The sequence below is a fragment of the Melopsittacus undulatus genome, chromosome 7 (genome assembly GCF_012275295.1).
Source record: "Melopsittacus undulatus isolate bMelUnd1 chromosome 7, bMelUnd1.mat.Z, whole genome shotgun sequence".
Classification (NCBI taxonomy): Eukaryota; Metazoa; Chordata; class Aves; order Psittaciformes; family Psittaculidae; genus Melopsittacus; species Melopsittacus undulatus.
Window position 1 is genome coordinate 29,326,753 of NC_047533.1, and position 15,827 is coordinate 29,342,579.

General features: G+C 42.7%; 2 protein-coding genes across 3 annotated transcripts in view; one reads left to right on the forward strand and one right to left on the reverse strand.

Annotated features, from left to right (window-relative positions):
• PPAT (phosphoribosyl pyrophosphate amidotransferase) overlaps positions 1-4,437 on the reverse strand; it is a 44,334-nt gene extending 39,897 nt beyond the window's left edge. Inside the window, exon 1 of the mRNA XM_034064725.1 lies at positions 4,306-4,437. Within this exon, the coding sequence (XP_033920616.1) occupies positions 4,306-4,433 (128 nt within the window). The 5' untranslated portion in view covers positions 4,434-4,437. The remainder of the gene's footprint in view (positions 1-4,305) is intronic.
• PAICS (phosphoribosylaminoimidazole carboxylase and phosphoribosylaminoimidazolesuccinocarboxamide synthase) overlaps positions 1-13,940 on the forward strand; it is a 36,835-nt gene extending 22,895 nt beyond the window's left edge. Inside the window, exons 10-18 of one of the 2 annotated variants that reach the window (XM_034064723.1) lie at positions 4,836-4,884; positions 5,631-5,828; positions 7,983-8,161; positions 8,866-9,045; positions 9,137-9,250; positions 10,534-10,617; positions 10,721-10,901; positions 11,886-12,044; positions 12,753-13,940. In XM_034064723.1, the coding sequence (XP_033920614.1) occupies positions 4,836-4,884; positions 5,631-5,828; positions 7,983-8,161; positions 8,866-9,045; positions 9,137-9,250; positions 10,534-10,617; positions 10,721-10,901; positions 11,886-12,044; positions 12,753-12,919 (1,311 nt within the window). In that variant the 3' untranslated portion in view covers positions 12,920-13,940. The remainder of the gene's footprint in view (positions 1-4,835; positions 4,885-5,630; positions 5,829-7,982; positions 8,162-8,865; positions 9,046-9,136; positions 9,251-10,533; positions 10,618-10,720; positions 10,902-11,885; positions 12,045-12,752) is intronic. The other variant, XM_034064724.1, reaches the window with a different exon arrangement.
• Positions 13,941-15,827: the final 1,887 nt, after the last annotated feature.

Genomic DNA, 15,827 nt, shown 5'->3' on the forward strand with positions numbered 1-15,827 from the left:
CAGGAACCTGAGCCCAGCAGGAAGCTATGTAAAACAACTGAGCCAATATAACAGCTCACCACAACAAAAAGGTCCCCCTCCTCCTCTCTTCCTGCAGGAGTGAGCTTTGTGGCATGTAATTAAACTCGGTTGTCAGCATCTAGCAGCACAGTATGGCCTATAAATGTAAACCAAGATAGAACTAAAAGATAGTGTGTTCAGTAAGTGTCTCTGAAATTGGGGAGCATTTTAACAGTACATACAGCATGAATATTCTGGTAAAACAGCACACAGACTCAGTCCCTAGCTATGCATACATCTTAGCCAGTATATTCTACAGAGAATTTACAAAGAAATATGTTCACTTACAACATTTCACGTTTAGATAATAAAAACATTTAACATTGCACTTCTTGCATCTAAGGACCGGGGATATGCTAAACTCATAATAGGTTCTTGAGATGAAATGAAGTGTTAAATATGTCACATACCAAATTATCAGTAACATTACCTGTAGCATATCCATGTCCCTCAGAAAATTCCCATACAACTACTATTCCAGTTGCAAACTTTTTGTGTGCAAGATTCATGGTGTAAGACAGGATTGCCAATAGCTTGCTAAATGGCCTTTTTAAATATCTATTTTGTAGCCAAGAGGTTGTATATAAAATGTAGATAAGCACTTTCATTATGCTATACTGAGGGTAGCTATTTGGAAGGATGGCTAATGGGAAGCAACCAGTATTTCTACTAGATTGAAAGAAAAGTTCTTAACTTACACTGGTGATTGTTTGGGTTCTATTGTGTGGGTTGTCATAGTGGACAGCTATAGGGAAAGCCATCAAGAAAGTATGGTGACCAACCTCCCCTCTAGTTTACACTGATTCTCATAACAAACTCCATACATACACCCAGGTGAGTTGGGACAAGGAGTATTCCCTCACTTAACAGGACTTCCATCTGCACAGAAGAGAACTTATAAAGGCTTTTTTTAATAACCAGTACAAAGCTGGACGCACTCGGGTTTCAGTACATAGTATTACTGCCAAACATTTTCAAGGGACTTTTGCAAAAGGCTAACAGAAATCACATTTGTTCCAAGATTACCTTTGCAAATTTGTCCTGGTCAAGGACTCAGATGACGTTTAATAGATTTGTAACTCAAAGAACTCCTCCTCCTTCACCACCCCCAAGAAAGTTGTCTCCTTACCAATATCCTGACTTTATTTTGGCATGCTATCAGTGGATTTACAGTGGCTTTCTTCCCTAGCTTACAAATTGTAAAGATGTTTTAGAACATCCACTTTTAAGCCTTGCTAATGTTGACACCGGAGTAGCACAATTAGCTTTGGCGCTAGCTATAGGTTTCAGTCATAATAAGAATTCAGTGCTAACATAACTGTAAAATGTGTTAAAATCAGATGAGAATCACTTTGAAATGGTCTCAAGTTAAATTGGTACAATGTTGTTAAGTGTGTAGAAGGCCTTAATTAGCCCGTGAGTAGGAATATATCGGTTTTCATTTTAATTCATAGCTCACCATTATAGATTTAAAGCCAATGAAAAGCCACATTTTAACTCCTGCTACAAAGGAATATGAATTTAAGCCTCAGCAATCTAGCAGCTGCTTAACACTCAACCAACCAAAACTACATCCCTACACACATTTTAAAGTTATGTCAAGATAGTGAATTCCAAGTCTCTTATTTTTCATGATGTACTACTTGTGGGCCCACTCCAGAACCTTGCTTACAAATATACCCCGATTTTTCATGCAGAATAGATTTGGTGAAACAATTAGCCCCGCTCAAACACATGCCATTGAATATGCCTCTTCAATATTTTGGTGTCTTGACCCAGCATAGAGAGTTTCAAGTTTTCAGTTACAAGCATCCTCACTGGAGTACATCTCTTCAGTGCCGTATTATCTTTTTAACATCATAACATAAAGCATCAACTTATTTTAGGCCATTTATCAGAAACAGCAAAGTCCTTCAAGCTACTGCTACCAGCTGTATCAGAAAATAGAGCACTTTATGCTGCATGTTTTTGTGGCATGTAACAAATACCCTGGATCTTTACTTATGCAGACAAGATTTCAAAGATTAGAAACTATAACATGTTTCACACAGCTCCCTCTTTTTTGTAGACCAGTCATCTAAAAAATGTAGGTTGACACAATACCATGCTTGAGCATCCTAGTTTTTTATATCTAAGTGAATTAAGGGCCAAATTCTATAAATCTATTTTATTGCACAGGACTAATTTGCATATAAAAGAACATGCTGTGAGTATCTAAGGCCAGTAATCATTACCTAAACATCCTTACTAATTTAAAAGTGAGGTCTGAGGACTGTGTTTGTCATGGCCAATCAAACTTCTGTTAGTCACATAAGCCTCTGATTTTAACTGACCATTATATTTATCATTCCTCTCTTACATATTTACTTATTTTTTTAAAGAATATGGTTAAGACACTTCTTGGGTTTTAAGTTTAAAAAAATGGGCTTAATGCCATTTACAGGTACAGTTAATGCTAAATCCTGTTACTGCCTGAGAGCGATGCCAACCCTTCAACACCTCACAGCAGGGAAAATGCAAAAAGGTTAGATAAAACATTAAAGAAGGAAACGGGAACATTAATATCTCAGCCATTTAATAAGAGTTCTGTCGAGTGCTTGCAAAGGTATACGTAATTGAATAGACTGCGTCACTCCACAGATGCAATCATGTTTATGCCTCTTAGAAAGCAACCTTTATAAGTTTTGTCAGTTACTGAGTTAAAGATCAGAATCAGAGATAGCGTGTGCATGCTTTTAGGTGTGCATCTTGCCAGTTTCAATCACAACAGTAGCATTACTGTCTACAGTTGTGTCGTCCATAGGGGCTATTTGATATTAAACAGCTCATGGAAATCAAATATACTTGTCAAGTGCCCATCATTAAAAATATCATGAAATAAGGTTGCAATGAAAATTGAGATAATAAGATGCAGAGTAATGAAAATACATCAATCATTTTATTTTCTTGGCCCACCAGTGTAACTGCGTAAGCACAAATGAGGTAAGCTTTTTTCCCAGAAAAATGGTGCAACCTAAATGAGACTTTTAATTAGTCTCATTAGGCTTTTTTCCTTGGATTCTGCAGCTCTCTCTCTCCCAATAAAAACATTTTTGATGGACACTGGCAAATATATATTGTTTATGAATGATACACCTGCAGCCCGAAAACAAGTCTTAGTATACTAGAGTCATGTAGGGATGCAGGATTTTACCAGTAAAAGTAGACGAAAGTCTGTTGTAATAAACAGAAAATCTCAATGTAAACTTTCTTCTTTTGTTGGTCCAAAGCCATTTCAAAGCATGTCTGCGACATCAGAAATACAAAGAACCTATCATTTTATCTATTCATTGCATGGGTACTCAGGAGAAGCTCACTTCCCCAGGCTGTCGGCAATGTGATTACAAGTGGGAAGTTAAGCACAGGGTATAGGTGTTTGCAGTGCATGTTCTACAGAACTTGTGCGTGCGCGCTTCGCCGTGCATGTGTTCCCACAAGGAGCATAATCCCCCTCTGGCACCCCTGGGAAAACGATCAGCATATGTCAGTGCATACCATTATTACTTTGAATACCAAAGGGATGCAGAACCCAAACTTCATTTTGCAGCTCTGCATTCCTACGGATTACAGTGATCCTAGTCTGTTTCACATCGCCATAGCCATGGCAGGTATAAGAAAGTTTCGTTGTATCATGGTGATGAAGACTCACAACTAGGGCTAGTAGGAGCCTCAAGAATCACTGCCCCAAGGCAGCCCCGACGTGTGTGAATTACATTTCACACGAGCATCCCGAGTGACGCCGGCAATGACGGCCGGGCTTGCCTCGCCGCCGGCGGGAGGTCAGCGTCTGCCTGTCACCGCCGCGGCGGGGCTGGGACGGGGCGACGGCCGCATCCCCGCCGCCACCCCGGGGGCTGCGCGAACAGATGCCGCTTGAAGTGAGATGCAGCTGAGGTCCAAGGCACGTCCGAGAGCTGCTCCGTCGGCAGGGCCGGCCCGGGACGCTTCGGGGCATGCCTTGCGCTCCGCCAAAAGGATGCTGCGGGGTCTCCCCGCCGGCGCGGAGCCGGAGGAAGGGACGGGACGCTCCGGACCGGGCAGGCCCCCGGCCGCACCTCTCGCCTTCGACCCCGCTCCTGCCGCCGTCGGTTTCAGAGCTGAAGCGGAACCCCGACCACCGCGGGGCAGCCGCTGCGGAGCCGCCGTTTTAGGACAGTAACCCCATCCATCCCGGTCCCGACTCCCGTGCTCCCCCCACTCCCTTACCTGTGCTGCAGCCCCACCAGCCCCAGCGTGATCACATGGGGCACGTCCAGCTCGGTGGGCCACACTCCGGAGGCGATGCAGCCGAACACGCCGCACTCCTCCCGGATGCCCAGCTCCTCCAGCTCCATGGCGCGGCCCCGCTCGACAGCCCCGGTCCCGCTCCCGCTGCGGCGGCTCCCGCGCGCTCCCGCCTGCGCTGCGTGCAGCCAACAGCGCCGCGCGGGGCCGCCAGTAGCCCGGCGGGGCGGGCTCCCTCATTTACATACGGGGGGGCCCTCCCCTCCCCGCGCCCGCTGCCCACCGCCCGCCGGAAGGCGGGGGCTCGCCCTCGGGGCGGCATTGGCCGGGCAGTGGGGCCGGTGCCGTGTTTGCACGGGGAGGAGGGGGCCCGGCCGGGGCGGAGAGGGGCTCGTTGGGCCGTGATTGGCGGGAGGCGCCGCGGCCCCGCCTGCCCGCCCCTTCCGCCGGCCCCTTCTTACCCCGGCGGCGGGGTCCGGCGGCGTGTGCTGAGCGTCTGTTCTGTGCCCTAGGTGTCTGCTGCCGCTCCCGACACCGTAGCCATGGCCCCCGCAGCATCAGGTAACTGCCTGCTCCCCGGCAGGGCACGCCGCGAGCGCGGGGAGCCGGTAGCGGTCGGGGGAAGGGTCGGCGGGTGCCGCTGCTGGGGGGCAGGTCCCCGGTCACTCGAGCTCTGGTGTAGCTCCTTGGGAGCGAGCTTTTGTCCTCCTCAGAGCTTTGCTTTGGGTTGTGCTTTTCTCGTGGGGGCACCGGCTGCTCCCCGTCCCGCGGGAGGGGCGGGCGAGCGCTTCGAGATGAACGTTTCGAGCCTCGGGCGGAGCGTGCTTCGGGCCGGTGCCGTTCGGTTTCCTGAGCTTCGTGCTTGTCCGGAAGCTAAACCACACCAAAGTGCCTGGTAAAAGCAGCGCGGCTTCCCCCGGCACCGCCTCGCCTCAGACGGCACCTCCCGACCGCCGGCGGCGAGCAAAAACCGGTGCCAGTGTGTTGGAGAGCGCAGCCGGAGGAGGAGAACTCGCTGCTCCAAGGGGGAAGGTGCCCCGACGTTCCCTGCGCCTCGTGGCGCCGCAGTCCTGCGGGCAGAAATGTTGGGCGGTTGTTTCGCCTTTGCTGCCCGGGGGACTGGGGCAGCCTCATCACATTGCCAGCAGATGCGGTCTTGGCGGTGGCGCACGGGCTGCAGCACGGGATCCTGCTGGGTCTCGCTTTACAAAGTATAAAGTATGCGAACTTGGTGGACGTGCTTGTAGAAGTAAAGCATTTCTTTCAATCTAAAACTTCGTTCATTCATCCATTACTTATTTCTTTAGACCTGAAACTTGGTAAAAAAATTAATGAAGGTAAAACAAAAGAAGTGTTCGAGCTGCCAGATATGCCGGGATGTGTTCTCATGCAGTCTAAAGACCAAATAACAGCTGGAAATGCGGCCAGGAAGGACCGAATGGAAGGAAAGGCTGCCATTTCCAATACAACAACTAGCTGTGTGTTTCAGTTGCTGCAAGAATCTGGTAAGTATTTCAAAGGTAGAATATATGCCTATGTATTACAGATCTTTCCTTCTGGACTGCAGAGCTGGATGGGTGACTTACTCATTTGTAACATAAGAGTATCCGAAGTAATCTTCCAGTAACAGATAACACTGCAATAGCTTCTGCTTGTTTGGACGCAGCCCTCATGCTCCCCTCAACTTCTGTCAGTTATTCCCTTCCCCCGTGTTCCCTTGTCTGGATGCATCTTGCCTTTCTTACTACATCTGCCTACAAGTCACTGCTAGCTAGTAGCACTAGCAGACTATTAAGATGTGTGAAACTTGTGTTAAAATTAGAATATCTTTTTATAACTTTTTTCTTTTCCCTCTCAGTTGTTTATGCTGTATCAACATAAAGGTTCTGCACGCTTTGTACTTAAACACTTGTGCATTTGCAGTGTGGTCCGCATTTATTGGTCAGTATTGAATGTTATGGAGAATGTAATGTTTCCATTAAGAGACTCAAAATGGTTTTGGTGCTAGAAGTGAGTTTTCATGGAGCATGTAACTAACTTGAGTCACTCAAGTTTTGCACATTTCCAAAAAATGAAGCCAGTGTCTTTACTTTAAGAAAGCATCTTGAAGTGTCTTTGACTGAGAAGTTCGCAAGTTGCAAAGAGGAATTTGCACTGCCTTGAGCTTCAAACAGTACTGTAATACAGGCACCAGTAAACTTGGTTAAGATGCTCGTAGCTGCATGCTCAGTGCACTCTAAAGCATTTGCTCAAGCATTAAGTACCAGATGAGTTACTTTAAAACTTGTATTATATGTTGTAAGGTGTAGTAATGGTTCTCAAACAGTCAAACAGTAAAGTTCTAGCATGTAATATGTGGGGAAGAGATAGATGATTTTTGTGAGGTTGTATCTACCTATATTTCTGTGCAATTAGTTCTTAAAATATGGGCTGAGACAAGGATACATCAAGTCATACAGTATAATCCTCAGTCACTGGCTTTCTTGGGACGCCTGTTGTGCATACAGCATAGAGAAGCTTCGAAGGTATTTCTGATACTATTTCCAGGTGACTATAACTACCAGTTTTCATTTAGGTACAGTTAATGAGATGTTTTGCCTAAGTATTATAGAGCAATAGATAAGGTAACAATTGAAAATAGCTAATATCCTACAGACAGAAATTTCAATGTCTGGAGGCCATACTTGTAGATCCTCTCAAAGATCCTCTCAAATGGCTTATGCTTGGTAATTTCATGTGCTGTGGAAAAACATGAAGAGTAAACAAGAGCTGCATTTTGAGGCAACAAAAGAACTTTCTGGGTGGTTCTCCAGTTTGCTTATTTGACTGGCATAAAAGGCAGATAATGTGAATGCCTTATCATGGAAGTAGTTTGTTTGCTTTGCGCAACTCTTCTTAACCTACTCTTTCAAAGACGATGATTTACAAAGTTCTGTTAAAGTTTCTCTCCCTTTATAATAGAGCTAATGTCAGGCCTTCAAAAGCTGGCATTTGCACTGATGAAAAATGTAGTAGTAAAACATGCAGGGTCTTAATGCCTGGATTTACCAGTGTCTTAAAATGCAGCTGATAATTTAAATCATTTTGCAGTGCAACAAAATCTGAGAAGTCAATGGTAATACTGTATTTTAAGACTTTCAGTTCTCCTTTCATGGCTCTGAAATTGGTACGGAATACAGCTTCTTCTTGGTTTGGCTAGATGCAGCTCCTTTGCTATCTTCTGTTTCTGGCAGGTGCCAAGTAGGCTTAGCAGTCATCTTGCCATGGTTGGGTACTTGGTTGCTGCTAACTTTTGTTTGAAAGCAAACCATTGTAAGGAATAGGTGTGTTGGGGGTTTTGTTTTGGTGTTTATTTTTTTTTTAAGCTCTGTGATCAAAGTTATTTGCAAGAATAGGATTTATGACCAGAGCACAAGGTTCTGAGCAACAAGCAAGCAGTGTGGGACTAAACTGGCAAAACTAATGACTTGTAGAAGGTAATTGCATTGGTTTCTTTTTGCAAGGCCAGTGGGCTTAAAACACCCTGAAGAGATACAGTATGTCCTAAAAGTCCAGAGATGAACAAAATTGAGTGGTACTTAGAATAAAGATGTTTGTGACTCTGTTTCAACTGTGGACTGTGCCTAGTAATGGAACTAAACTGGCATCTCTCTATTTAGGAATCAAAACGGCTTTTGTCAGGAAACAGAGTGACACAGCATTTATAGCAGCTCACTGTGAAATGATCCCAATTGAATGGGTGTGCAGAAGAATTGCTACTGGCTCCTTCCTCAAACGAAACCCTGGTGTTAAGGAAGGGTATAAGTTCTACCCACCCAAAATTGAGATGTTTTACAAGGTAAGTTTACTGTGATGTTAATCAAACTTAAACAGAACTAGAACTCTGCATTATATGCTTTCAAATGCAAACAAACCAACAAATAAGGGGTACTAGTGGCTCACCAATCCTCTTAGTACTGGTGATTTTGCTATCCTAATGTTTTCTTGCATCCTTATCCAACAGCTGTTTTGTCTCAAGTGTGCATAATATAATACTGGCTTATGGACCCATTAAAGAGTAACAAACCAAACTACATAAAATAGAAAAATGCCTTATTTATAAGGTATAAGGGTTTCTGGGGGCATAAGCTTAACACATCAATTGTAACATATGTGTTAATATATTTGAAGAAATTAAAACAAATAGTACTTGTATGGTGAGGGTCAGTAGCTAGCTGTTCGTGTAGGATGCTGAACTACTTTGGAAGTATGTGCTGAAGGAAGTGCCTTGTGGACTACGACCTGAAGTGTTATTTGTAGAGTCAGTTATTTGGCACTGTCCAAACTCAGGGAGCTTTTAAAGATGTTCAGGTGTTACAGCAAACTGTCTTCAATGTTGCTGTCCCTTTTTTTAGTGCTAATCATAAAAAAAGACTAGCTTGAAGTCTGTATTTTTTGTTGTTGTTGAAAAAACAAACTGAACATAGCATTGTCTTCTCATAGTAATTTTCCTGCTTATTGCAAGCTTAAATTACATAATGTATATGTTTGCTTTCCCAACAGGATGATGCTGCTAATGACCCACAGTGGTCTGAGGAGCAGATAATTGAAGCAAAATTCTGTTTTGCTGGACTTACTATTGGCCAGACTGAAGTGGATATCATGGCTCGTTCTACTCAAGCTATTTTTGAGATCCTGGAAAAATCATGGCAACCTCAAAACTGCACTCTCGTAGACCTGAAGGTACAAGAATCTGATTTCTCACAATCCTGGTTCTGACAGGAAATATATCACTGTATGGTTCCTAAAGTAGGTTTCTTCCTGTCTTTTTTAGATAGAATTTGGTGTTAATGTTCTGACAAAAGAAATTGTTCTTGCTGATGTTATTGATAATGATTCATGGAGGCTGTGGCCATCAGGAGACAGAAGCCAGCAGAAGGACAAACAGGTAGTGTGTTAATCTTCTAAGTTGGTAGGGAAGGAAAATGAAAAAAGTAAATCCTACAGTTGAACACTTGCTTTCAGAGTGGCTTTTTCTAGATAATCTCATCTTGTAACAGGGTAGCTTGTAGGGTATCTCCTGACAATTTTGTTTTTATTAAAGTTTATTACGTGGCTATGGTAGGAAAAAAATCCTCTGCCTATATATCTTCAGTAGGAATGCTCAACAGCGATACTAATTGGAGCTATTGTAATGAAGCCTGGAGTGTCCAGGTTTCTGACCTGTTTTGCAGATAATAAAATAGTTGGACAACAGATTGGTAAAAGGAATAGAAGCTTTAGTTCCCAGCTCTGCCTCCAAGTTTGTTTATCCAGAGTGGTATCCTCTACTAGTAGAGATCTGGTGATATGTAAGAGGGATCTGCAGGAGAGTTTTTCACGATTTATTTTGGTTAAGCTTGAATTCAATATTCAGTGTCTCCAAGAGTTACTAACAGATTGTGTCCACATAAGAAGGCTGCAAACATAAGTTTGAAATAAAGCTTGCCCTGTATTTAGGCTTGTTGCCATTACACTTGTCAACTATCTCTGAATTACCAGATAAGTTGTTGTGAAAAAACTAGTTTGTGAATGTTGCTGCTTCTGCAGCAATTGTTGAGATTGGTAATAGAAACCCTGTAGAGAAAGTGGCTGTAAGCCACTGAGGAAGACTTCAAATGATATGTTATGTGGGAGGAGGGGTATTACTTTTAAATTAGGAAGTGGGACTGCTCTATTTTTTACTTTACCTGAATTATGTAGTAGCATGCTTGAGTAAGTTGCTCTGACCTATACCTTCACTCATCTCCCTAAAACAAGGTACATGATAACATCATGCAGAACCTGGGCTGCCCTAATACAGTGCTACTGTGGGCAAGCATGTCAGTACGTACATAGTTTTAAAAGGGCTATGTGTCTCCTTAAACTTACCCTTGAGGATGCTTCCAAAACCTTGATACCCTTGTGGCTAAAAACCTTTTAGGTTTCAAATGGCTATGGATTGTTATGTAGAAGGTAGTTTACACCTACTGAAATGGTTCTTCATTAAATAGCTGTTCCTTGCTCCCATATCTGTTTTTTCCTATATCTGTACCACTCTCTGTTCTCATTCCTGTGGAACTGCTAGACACTACAATAAATACTTCAGTTGGGATATTCTTATCAGCTCTGGTAGTAAAATGAGTGCTTTGTGTACCAAAAACACATTAACTTGAAGGATTTGGGTTGATTTTTTTTTTTCCCTCTTTTCAGTCCTACCGTGACCTGAAAGAAGTGACTCCTGAGGCACTGCAAATGGTGAAGAGAAACTTTGAATGGGTTGCAGAAAGAGTGGAGGTACCCATTCTTATAAACAATATATCTAGACTTTGGTAACTTCACGTCTCCAATCCTGTTGACTGCTTTTCTTTTCCTTGTCATGCTTCACTCTTTTCTCTAGTTGCTTCTGAAAACAAAGAGCCAAGGTAGAGTTGTGGTGCTGATGGGATCTACCTCTGACCTCAGTCATTGTGAAAAGATAAAAAAGGCATGTGCAACCTTTGGAATTCCTTGTGAGTTAAGAGTGACCTCTGCTCACAAAGGACCAGATGAAACCCTGAGGATTAAAGCAGAGTATGAAGGTAAATGCCAGAACTACTGATTTTGGAGTGAAAGGGTGTTACAGAATCGTAGAATAGTTAGGGTTGGAAAGGACCCTTGAGCATTTGTGTGGGATTTTCCCATGTTTTTGTTACACGCTACACCAATCTGTTACAATGTTGCCCTGCACTTGCCAAATACATAATGACAGGTTATAGACCACACTAAGCAACTATGGAATAAGGTGCTGTCCTGCTGCACAACCACAACTTCCATTACTCAAAGTCTTCTGCTTTTATCCCAGTACCAGAACTACTTTGCCCAATACTTGATCATGTTAATACAATTACTGTGGCATCTTGCTGGTGATGCCAGTCCTTCTGAAACAGTGAGGAGCGATAATTCTCCAGCTGATTCTCTTACGTGTAATTTGCAAGGCAGATGTTGCTCCTCTCATACTCTCCTGCCTGTTTCATGAAAATGCTCCTGCTTGTTATTTTGAATGCCATGAGAAACATACTTGATTTAAATTCTTGTCTTTACCATGAAAGTCTGGTATCTCTTCAAAAGTGTTTATAGCCTAGGAGAGAGAACGCTTCATTTTTGTGGGAGTATACTTTCTACTCAGTGAAGCTACTGATGCTGTAACCATAGTGGAGAAGCACTTATTTTGAGATGAAGCATGTAAGACTTAAGGAGAAGAACACTTATCAGGGCCAGAGGTTTTATGGCTGTATTCTCCACAAAGCTAAGCAGCACCTGTTCCTCTGATATTGAGACTTTCCCTCAGAGGCAGAGTAAGACATGCTAACTCCAGTTGTGGTAGGCAGTAGCTGAGATTTCAGGCTGCAAGATTTAGATGATGTTTCTGTGAAGGGGAAGGTCACACACATAATTCTCATGGTGTGTAATGGAGTTGTCAGAATAACTGCAAACAGAATTGTGGACTTGGATAAAGCTTCCACAAAAGCAAGTGGCAGAGAACAAGGTGCATTGCTTATTTCTGAATGTCTTCCTGCCCCCAGGAGATGGAATCCCAACGGTGTTTGTTGCAGTAGCTGGCAGAAGCAACGGTTTGGGGCCAGTAATGTCTGGTAACACTGCTTACCCTGTTGTCAACTGTCCTCCACTCTCAGCTGACTGGGGTACTCAAGATGTGTGGTCGTCTCTTAGACTACCCAGCGGTAAGATGGTCTTCAGCTTACACTCTTGTTCTGATCTAGCTCTATCTGTGCTGCTGTTCTAGTGTACCTACACATACAAACACATGCAGCAAAACACTGGAAAAGTAGTTGAATCTGTACTGAATGAACAAAGTCTGTAGAAATACCTGTGTGCAGTCTTTGAATTCTTGATGGCAAAAAGTGCAATAGGCAATACAAAGATGACATAGAGATAATAATTAGAAAATTATAAAACTTGTGTTACCCTTGCTAAATGTTCCAGTTTGAAATAGGAATTAGTATTAATGGGTATTTAAAAACCTGAAATTTATTCAGTTATAGGGCTGAATTTTGCTTATGATCAAAGATCAAAAATACCTTTCTCCACAATCCATGTAGGTAAGACCTTAACTTCGTCAGTGCATTGCTACCTATATGATTTTTAACTGTTCTACTTACTTGAATGTATTCTTGGCAACTGGGAGGCCCAGAAGTCTGTTAACCTGTGTATAAGGAGAGTCATTCAATACGCTGGCTTTTGGTTTAAAATGCCATGAAGCAGTTGTGTTAGCAGTAGCAGTAGTGGAATGCATGACACTTGACTAGCTTTAAAACTAGAGCATGCAGTTCCTGGAGACTGAACCAAACACTGACTTAAATTGTGCTTCAGAGATGGTTTTTGTTTGACTATAGAATATGTTTGGATAAGCATTGCTCTCTTCTCTGCAGGTCTCAGCTGTCCTACTACTCTGTCACCTGAAGGAGCTGCCCAGTTTGCTGCTCAGATATTTGGCTTAAACAACCATCTGGTGTGGGCCAAACTGCGATCCAACATGTTAAACACCTGGATCTCCTTGAAGCAGGCTGACAAAAAACTTCGAGAGTGCACCTTGTAAGTCATCCCAAGTAACTTCCATTAGTTATGCAAAGAGAATGGCATGTGTATTCATTCATATTAGGATTTACACTTGGGTGAGCATGGAAGTTCTGCATCCTTTCTTACAGAGAAAGCATTGATAGTGCAGCAGATGAAGTCTGTTGTGTCCTCATCCTTCCCATGTGTATTTTTTTTATATAACAACTTAGTCAAAGATGGGGAAGTAGTATTTTAGGGTATCCCTTTCTGTTGCTCCAAAATGGTGCTGTTCAGCTTTTTAGTGTGTACTGTTAACTACAGACTATTTCAAGAGAATGACTTGGTACAATCTAAGTAGAATTCAACTAGTACTCTGTATTTCTGTGACAGTAATATTCTTCCATAGTAATAATGTATGTCTTGAACCTTATTAACTCGACTGGGCTGCTGACTGAAACCAGTGCTGATGCTGTTCTGCTTGCAATGGTGGTATGCTTTCCTTAGCAATAAAATGGCAATATATGCTATATTAAAAGGAAAAGGGGCTGGAAAAGTGGTTTAAGAGCTTGGAATAAATACCTGCCTTATTTAAAAAATGTATATACATACATGTCTGTGTTGGTTTTTTGAAATGTGTGTGTATATGTACCCCACTGCTATCCTCTGGAATGATGTAATAAAGTTGACACCAATTCTCTTGTTCATAACGAGCTATAAATACAAATGAACAAACAGGCTTGTGATAGTCACCTGCTATAACTCTTGCCTAGTCCAGGCTTTGCCCTTTTAAATACCAAGCAGATGTCTACCTTCAGTAGTTCTGAAGTGCCTGTGTGATCTTGTCAAACTGTCTTCATACACTTCAGTAACTCTAGCTATAACATCTTTATTTCCTCACACTGTTTCTATAGAAAATTTACTGAAGTAGGGAATCTAAGCATGACTGTCTTTGCACTCACTGATCTTCCGAGTACGATTCTAACAAATATGCAATTATTTGATGTATGTACCATCTATGCTTTTACAATTATAAATAAACTATGGAATTCAAAGCTTCTTAATGGAATAAGTACATTCAAAAACTAGTGATCCACTGTGGTACGTAACTTGGGAACCATAAGTGAGGTAATAATCCTGTAAAGAGTTTATGCACTAAATCTGCATAGCAGTTTTATTTGGTGACAGTCTTCTGGAAGATGCTCTATTACTTGATAAAGTGTCTGGCTATTCAGGGAAGCTTTGTTGCTTTGTTACTAATGCACAGCTTTGGTTGTGTGGGAGCTCTGGTTTACCCCTTAGTGTGAGTAACCGGATTAAATGCTGCTGGCTGCCTTTGCAGGAAGGGACCACATCTTACATATAGTTATATAGAAGTGTTCCTGGCAGTGCTCTCTTCTAGAGTTAAATAAAGAGGGGTTTAAGTCAGTCAGAGCTTACACTACAGCAAAATAAGTAGAACTCTTCTCTAAGTTGTGAGGGGGTTGATTTTGCTGTACTGGGACAAGAACCAGAACCAGCTACTGTGAGGGACAGTGCAGCACACCTTTCTCCTTGTGGCAGCAGTCGGCTAGCTCAGCTGTAGGTAACCATATAACATGAGCTTGAAGTCACACAAGAGATGATGGTGTCACTTCCTTTTCTTCCCCTCCTTACCTAACACTACACTAAGTGTTAGCTTTGATGGGTGACAGACCTGACAACTTTAGCACCACAGTGTGACACAACCGCAGCCAGCCATTTGTGTTGCTTTTCCCACCTACATCACTGCGATGCACTGCTGTGTCTGCACTTTCTCTGTGCAATGAAGATTAGTAACAGACACGGGTTTGAGTATTGCATTGGTAATACTCTACTGTTTCTAGTCACTTTTCTCAAATTACTTGCACCCTGATTACACTGACTTCATTTGTAAAATGGTGCCAATTTATGTCGGGCACAAGCCTGTGGAGTACTCTAGTTGCCATAGAGATTGTCATTCTTCAACTTTTGGATGGGGAGTGTTTTTTGAGGGGGTTTTGTTCAGTCTGTACTGAACTCTCAGAAGCAAGCCCTGGCTCAAGGGGTTGCCATGCAAAGAAGTATGAGGAGGCAGCAGGTACTACCAACAGTGTGCTGCTGCAGTGAGCAGATGGAACCTGCAAAGTCTGCCCCATCTGCATGGATATTACATAGTTGTCCAAAAGGCTGAAGTGTTGTGTTGTACTTGTTTAGCTGGAAGCTCTTCACAAAGCCTTTGCTGTGAATAAAAATACTTCCCTTGTTTCACCATTCCAACTGCTACTGTGGAACAATGACCTGAGAATTTCCTCAGTCACAAATTGCTCTTATAGCACTTAGGGGGTTTTTGGCCAATGTTAAAAACTGTCCCAACAGGTTTTCAAATAAAAAGTGCTTTTACCTTCACAGAAGCTGTCTCATAGAGGAGTCACTGAATGAAGTTAGTTAGCATTTCTTTAAAATCAGTTGGAATACCTGCAATGAAAATCTAATTTTTAAGCACCTGCTATGGAACTTAGAACTGTGCATTAGGTCTTGTTCTGATTAGCAGTGTTACCTGCTGAACAGTAGATGTTCTTTAAAGATAACAGCAAGAAGCAGAGGAAGTGGTTGAGGACAGGACTCACTTTACATCCTACACTGCTTCAGGTACTGTGAGGTACACAGGTACACAGTACCTGAAGCAGTGTTCAACTGCTTTAGGTGTTCAACCTTTAGAACATCATTTTGTTTCCCAAAAGCCCAACCCCAAAAATAACACTGTAAAAATGAGGGAGATCAGTCACAGATCTCACCGAGTTGTGCTCCAGCCACAGTTCATAGGTTAAAGTACCTATCCAGGACACTGAAGGTGTGGTTTTAATATCCTCTGCCTGGGGGCAGTTGTAAGAAGTGAATTTAAGGCCTTGAGAGGTTGCACTCAACACTTCTTGGAGATGGCATTAAGGTGC